This window comes from Symphodus melops, assembly GCF_947650265.1.
Source record: "Symphodus melops genome assembly, chromosome: 23".
NCBI lineage: Eukaryota > Metazoa > Chordata > Actinopteri > Labriformes > Labridae > Symphodus > Symphodus melops.
Window position 1 is genome coordinate 11,923,207 of NC_136713.1, and position 7,702 is coordinate 11,930,908.

General features: G+C 39.4%; 1 protein-coding gene across 2 annotated transcripts; it reads left to right on the forward strand.

Annotated features, from left to right (window-relative positions):
• Window positions 1–578: 578 nt before the first annotated feature.
• LOC306818498 (intercellular adhesion molecule 2-like) lies at window positions 579–3,539 on the forward strand. Of its 2 annotated transcripts, XM_079336115.1 has the most exons (7): window positions 579–1,109; window positions 1,491–1,811; window positions 1,894–1,919; window positions 2,003–2,319; window positions 2,406–2,649; window positions 2,769–3,095; window positions 3,226–3,539. In XM_079336115.1, exons 1-4 carry the CDS (start codon window positions 809–811, stop codon window positions 2,057–2,059), a joined length of 705 nt encoding a protein of 234 aa, XP_079192241.1. In that variant the 5' UTR covers window positions 579–808; the 3' UTR covers window positions 2,060–2,319; window positions 2,406–2,649; window positions 2,769–3,095; window positions 3,226–3,539. The 2 variants fall into 2 exon arrangements, with proteins under 2 accessions (XP_079192241.1, XP_079192240.1); XM_079336114.1 differs by having other exon boundaries at window positions 800–1,109; window positions 1,894–2,319.
• Window positions 3,540–7,702: the final 4,163 nt, after the last annotated feature.

The following is a 7,702-nucleotide window of genomic DNA, read 5'->3' on the forward strand; positions in this document are numbered from 1 at the left end:
GTGACGCTTTACAAGAGCTCTGTGTAGGACTTCAAACATGTTATTTTGAGCTGTGCCTAGGAATAAACCATTAGAACACTGTGGTAGTTTTCTTGCTTCCTTTATAATCATTCCTTATACAAGATTTCATTTTCCTGTAAGTGAGCTTCTGTTATAAAAAGAGAAAGGATGGTATGACAGGACCAGTAGAGTGTTTCATGTTTGCCTGTCTTTTTAAAAGAATTCGGTGGAACAGATAAAAAAAAAACATTCTTTATCTAAGGGTACAGCTTTGAGATATGAAATGGGTGTGATAGTTGTGAAAATGTCAGTATTTGAAATAAGGAAAAAAAACTTCCTCATCACACTCTATGACAGATGTGTCAATGGCACTACCAACTGCCTTAAAATTTGCTTGGGTGTATGTAGAGTTGTGGCGCACTGGGTGGAGTCCATGATTTGAAGATAGAAATGTTCAGAACAAATGAGCAACAGCTCTACGTGGCTCTACAGCAGCCGAGGTGGTTCACAGAAGGTGTAGAAATCCATCCATTAAAAATGATACATTTCAAACCCGTAAATATACTTTTAAAATCACAACCTAGATGTCTATTTCTCTAGAAACTTTGCAATTTATTAAAATACAGAGCTTTATGGGACATCTTTTTTCTTGAAGTATTGTGTTTATTTCGTTTTTTCAGTCCCTGAAGCAGCTGATGAGGATTCAGAGTGAACAGTTCCACCATTAAGTGGCTTAAATTAGTGATCCAAGCCACCAGACCGATTTTTTATTTTTATTATTTATTTATTTTTTTACTGCTATCAAGATATGTTCTTTTGTCTCTCAACAGATGCTGCCAGTAGCTGCCCCCCTGAACTCACCCTCACCGTGGATCCTCCTGTGGTTATAAGAGAACTCGGAGAGACAGTGTTAGCAAGCTGCAGCAGCACAAACGAGTTTCATTATGGGATGTACTGGAGAAACGGAAACACAGATTCTGACCTTGAAGAAGACTTGAGTTTCATCACTCAGTCTCTGCAACTCTCAGACTGGAATACAACAGCTGAGTGCAGAATAAAGCTGAATGACACTCATGAATGCAGCACAGACCTAAAAATCATTGTGTACAGTAAGTGCCATTTCCAATGAATGTCATGCAAAATAAATAATGATTAAGATACAAAATCAACTGCTGCCATGATTAATATATTTGTCCACTACTGAAATAATCTCAAACTGTTTGGAGAATGCGTCTCTTGAAGCATTTTTTAAGGAAAACTTTTTATGTCTGACATCTTTATCCGTTTTTGACAGTCAACTCAGTTTCTTTGTGTTGTTCACAAACAGGACTTTGCCCTCTTGGCCTTTGGCGAAAACTGATCGTGACATATTTCAATATTTTTTTATGGAAGAAACAGCTAATCAATTGATCAGAGTAATAATCAACGTGTTAATGATATCAAAACTATTGTTACATGCGGCCCTGACTCCATTCTGTCTATTTTGATAGAGAACCCAGACCTGTCAATGTACCCCATAAACCCTTCGACTGATTTGGTGGAAGGGATGCAGTATGAGCTACAATGTGATGTCATCAAGGTTGCCCCCATTCAAAATCTCACTGTGAGGTGGTACAAAGGCCAACAAATCATCAAGACGCAAACCTTCAGCAACACAACTGAAAGACCAGTGGATGAGTCCTCTACTTTGATGGTCAACATCAGCAGAGGGGATCACGGGGCTCAGTTTGGATGTGAGGCTCAGCTGGACTTTGGGCCTCTTGGAGCACAAAATCCTGTTATTTCTGAGACGCGTCAGGTTTCTGTTCTGTGTGAGTAAAGTATCTCTTGTTTCAGTCTTTCTGATTATTATGTTCATATTTGATAACACACATTTGCCCTTTCACCCCCCAGATGCCCCTACATTCAAGAGTAACACAGTAAGTGATTATTACTTTTTAAAAGAGGGTGTTAATGTCAGCCTGAACTGTGAAGCTGAGGGGAACCCTCCTCCTGTCTTCAGTTGGACACGAGATGGGGGGAATTTGACGGAAAAGTCAGATCATCTGAATCTTACTGAAGTAGAACACAGTGCAATCTACAACTGCACGGCCTCCAATCATCTTGGAAGCATTACTAAGCGAACCAGTGTCCAAGTGATAAAATTTCCAAATAAGGCAGTCCCTGTAGTCATGACAACCCCAGAGGCAACAACACAAACAACAACTTACCCAGAGGTATCAACATCCGCTGCCCCTGATACATCAACGCCAACCATTTCTGAGTCACCAACCACTGAGGCGTCAACACAAACTCACACAGAGAATTCTACAGAACAAGGTGAACATCGGCGTTACTCTTGTACATGACTGACAGTGTTCAACAAAAGGAAGCTTTGATTGAACATGTCCACTTTTGAATTTCAGGTTGCCACCTTGTATTGACACCTTCCGAAATTGTGGTGAAATTTGGAGATCCAGCTTCAATAAACTGCAGCCCCAAATGCTCATGTCATTGGTTGGGAGTCAATAATAGGAGGCACAGGGGCTGCAGTGCCTCCTTCAGTCACCTGGATGGTTGAAAAACTGGAACATTGGACCATAGCACCTAAGTGTTTCGTCACTACAGAAACTCAGCAGTGCATTGTGATGCCAGTCGTCACTCTTTACAGTGAGTAGGCTACCACAGAGTTTCGTATAGTTATATTCTGTCTTCATGGAGTTAATGCAAATGTCTCTGCAAATTTCTTGTACCAGGCCTACATTATTTTCTCTCTTATCGATATACAGAAACTCCCGACATGGTGTCAATCTCTGCAAAGGATCCCAGACCTATGGTAGAGGGCAAAGACTTTCTTCTGACGTGTAGCGTCTCCAATGTGGCTCCTATTGGGAACCTCAGAATACAGTGGTACAGAGACGGGATACATTTACACAAGAAGCAATTTGATGACACCGTTGTGACCCCTGGAAACGCGTCTTCTACCCTGAGAATCAAACCTAAAAGAGTTTTTAATGGTGCAGCTTACACATGCGAAGCTGAGCTTCATCTTGGACGGTATGGTCCAAAGCCATTCCCGACTGTGGCCTCATCACCTTACATAGTTGATGTGCAGTGTGAGTTTCTGCTTTTCTTTATTGTCGAATTATTTTCACTTACCAAACATCCCTACTAATAATATCACTTTTCATTATGCATTTCTGAATTGGAATTTTAAATGAATCTGCAATCATCTTTTTTTCTTAGATTCCCCCATTTTCAGGGAGGAAACTAACAATACAGTTGCCATTGGGAATGTGACTAGATCTGTCACAGTGCAAATGCAAAGTAAGAGCAGATGACTTACTTTTGTGTAGCCGATGTTAATGTTTACAGAAAAGCAGGCTAATATTCATGGCACCAAGAAGTAAGAAATGTACTTAGAATTAATACTGTATTTTTAATTTTTTTTAAATCTTACAGGTAAATCTAGTGCAGGCCCTTCATGGTTTATATGGGTTTTCCTTGTTCTTTGTGTGGTTGTCTTCCTCCTCATCATCATCATGATCATTCTCCAAAATCGCCGGGGAAAAAAATGGAGAATATAGTTTTGTTTCTGGTGATTTTTTTTAGGAATTTGGAGGGAAATATGTAACGTTACATTGTGGGATTAATGGAGAGCAAGAGGCAAACAGTCGTTTATATTCAACACGTATTTCCCATCTAATCACCTGCACAAATAGTATGTAGAATCAGAAGAATCACTTGCAACTATTTAACCTGTTTGAAGGAGAATATTGTTGGACGTATTCTTTTTTTTTTTTTTTTTTTAAGATTTATTTTTGGCGTTTTTATGCCTTTATTGTAGAGGGAGGACAGTGGATAGAGTCGGAAAGGGGGAGAGAGAGTGGGGAGAGACATGCGGGAAATGGGCCACAGGCCGGACGCGAACCCGGGCCGCCCGCGCGCGAGGACTGAGCCTCAATACGTGGGGTCGCGCGCACTGCCGCTGCGCCACCGGCGACCCCCTGTTGGACGTATTCTTGGTGAAGATAACAATTACTTTACGATGAGAAATGATTAGAATGTGTCTGGATACTTTAAAACCTTAAAAAGCGTGTTACAAGTGTGCTGAAGTGGGTTGTGCCTGCAGTGGGATGCTTCACTGTTTACAGTCGGGCACTCCTTGCTACCATAGAGATGAAATCAGATGATGTCATGAAAACAAGGGAGGCTGGTGGTACCACATGTGCGCACACTCCAACCTGAACGGTCTGTGGTATCGGGGTGGACACTATCGCAGCCGCTACCAGGACGGGGTCTTCTGGGCGGAGTTTCACGGAGGGTCCTACTCTCTAAAACGCATTTCCTTGATGATCAAGCCGACATAACATTGCTTTACTATGGGCATGTAAGAAAAAAACAATGTAATAAACTGAAGCAGACTTTTTCCTAGAAGAGTATATTTCACTGAATAAAAACAGTGCCAAGGGGCAGACATTCATTATGTTTGACCTTTAAAGCAAACAACTAATGGGTGTGAACAATTTCACTTTTTAACCTTAGAGGAAAATGTTTGATGAAGGACTGATGAATGATGAGTGAGTGTAATCAGCCAGAGGTGTGATCATGATGAGCATGCTCTGTGGCTGCTCCAACAGCATGACATATAGCATAATGTTTCAAGGAAGAATGTTTTTTATATACCCTTGAAAACTTCAAATAAACGCCCATCCCAAATGAAGTCACAGGACCTATTACTAGCCTGTGTTGACACACATTTTGACTATCAAAGACAGGAAGCCTGTATGCATTCAATGTTGCAAAGTCAAAAGATTTCTCGGTGGATTGCACAATCTGTAAAAAGACAGAGTCGAGCACATTTAGTAATGAGCGAATAATAAAAAAAAAAAACAGGAAAGGCGGGGACTCTGCTGCTTGTGTTGGCTTTAGAGATTCAAATAAATAATTGAGAGTATGAAAAGAGATGTGTTTTTTACATGCTACATTTTTAGTGCTATAACGTGCTTTAAACAACTAAAGCTGGTCTATATGCTTACAGCTCATTGGTCATATTATGAGGGGCCTCTCTCTTTTAATATCCTCATTTTGTAGAGGATTAAATATTATTTCTGGTATACATTTCCACTTTTATAATCTTTCCAATCTTTGCTGTGCACAATGTTCAAACATAATAAAAGGCTTGTCTCTTATTGATGCCTGTCCCAATTAAAGCCCACATATTGTCACAGGAAGATATTTGATCAAATGTGAAGTTTCTTATTTCGCTTTCGATATATAATTTTCAATAAACTATGCCAAGTAAGTTTCTTTATGACATATTTTTCGAATGCTTGAGAAAGGTTATTTCACAAAAACAGACGCTCACTCCATTATGTGCCAACTGTTGTGGCATCATATTTCCGCCTTCACAGTTTCCTGTTCTCTAGGGCGTTGAATTTCCCCTCATGTGCATTTCTTTCACTCTCTCTGAGCTTGTTTAACTGTCAGCAGCAGGTAATTAACTCATCAGGTCTGAACCCGGATTAATCCCATCCCGCTACTTAAACTGGACATCTGCTGGAGTCAGTCTATGGTCTGTACCGGTTATATGCTGCCACCTTGTGGCATAGGTGAGATATTGCTTCTTTTGAGAGGAGAGAAATACTGGCCAGAGAGTACTAAAAATAGTAAAATATTTTTTTAATATTACACTTTTGAAATAAAGTGGTAGACTCATTCCTGATAAAATGTTTTTTTTCTACAGACATTTTAGATAACATCTTGAACAAAATGCTGTCTCATCAGCACTGCCTGGGCTTTTAGCAGACAGAGCTAAAGACACAAACACAGATTGATTGCCTTCAAATTAGCACAGTAAACTGAATGTCTTTAAAAACTCAAAAGAGTCATATAAATTAGTGGACAAGAAGACAACCTGTTGTTTGCGTGTTTGATTTATTCTGGTAAATAAATGGTAAAACATTTAACTGTACATGTTTCTGTGGCGTTTATTTATCGATGTATTTATTTTTTAATTTGCACAGTAAGAAAAGAAGCATGTCTGAAATATCATCACATGAAAAAAGAATATGAGCTGTTTCGCCCCTTTGGATAAAAGGTGTGTTGTGAATAGATAATTGTTAATTAACACGATAAAGAGTGAAGAGTTTGTGTAGTTGTGGACTTCAGTTGAGTTTTTTAAAGCAGTCTGTGATAATGGTGCGCAGTGAACTCTGCAGCCTCTGTGTCAGCTGATCCAACGTTTGTCCTGAGATGAACAAAGCGACCACTAGAGGGCGCATTTTACTCACGAGTCATTCACAGCTCGTACAGTATCAGTGAATAACAGAGCCTGTGGTTAAAAGAAGAAAATGCCCACACATACACACACAAAGCAGGTGAATGTTTGTTGTGAACTGAAGCCTTAATTTAAATTTTTACTTTCATTTTATTTTACTTTATATTTTTAGTTTACAGATTTGAATTTGAGTTTTGAAAAAAAAATTACCTTTTTGAATTTACAATACATTTCATAAAATCTTTTGAAATTTTTTTTGACTGAGTTTCTTCAGGTGAGCCTCTGAGTATGTATTTTATTGAATTTTCTTAGACGCATGTTCACATTGCAGTTCGATGGCACAACAGCACATTTGAACCAAAACCTCCATAGTAGGTAGATACAGAAATGACTGTGTGGGAAGGAATGCCCCTCTTTCTGTCTCTGCTTTCATATCATATTACTGCATGTCACTATCTTTAAATTTCAGTTGCTAAAACACAGAACATCATGATGTCAGTATTTAGTTTCCTTTGTTTTTTCCTTGCTCCTTAGTACACTTCCTGGTTTGTATGTCTCTCTCTCCCCCTTGGTTGGTTGCTGTGATTGATTATTGGGATTGAATTCACCTGCCCATTGCTTCATGAAGACGCGTTTTGATCTTCACATGGAGGAGCCGCAGCGGTGAGGTAAAGTTTGTTTACTTGGAAAGTAAATCTAAGATGACATGTTAAGTGTTGTGATTTTATTGAGGATTTAAGCAGGGATGTTGTGACATTTTTGTTTAATTATTTATTGTTTAATTATTTGGTTAATTATTGGATTTATGTTCTGACCTGATGCCCGGCCTAAAAAACCAGTGTGGTGTAAAATAGATTTGACGCTAGACGTGCGTTTCATATGAAATAGAAATGCAGTGGGAATATTTGTGAAAACTGCTCATTGTGTTTGTTGTGAAAGATGATAAAATAGTGAATTTTGTAAACGTGTTTTGAATAGCCGTGCATGCTGCACCAGTGCGGAACAACTAGCCTGTGATTCTTGCAGAAATACCTGATGCGTTCAGGTACTTCTGACCTGTCAGGTCTGTGTAGATTGTCACTGAAAGGCTGTGTTTGTGTCAAATGAAGTCCTAACATAAGTCCTGACTATTCCTAACAAAGTTCTAACATGTCCAAAATGGGGCAAAAGGCCACGTGGTACTTAACCTCCGGCGTACGTTAGTGGGATGCATACAGTTATATGCAACTGTGTAAAATTGAACTACATTTAACAGTTAACGGGAACGTCTGAAACGTGTATGTTTTTTTAGTCAACAATAAATACAAACTCTTTGTACACAAACAACTCGTGTCGAGGCATTGTTTCTAATGAGTCTTTTTTCCAAGGATACCAGTTTAGATACGAGCGGGGTCTTTCACAGCCCCAGCAGTCCTGTTGAGAGACTGTGGCCCCAGCACTTCA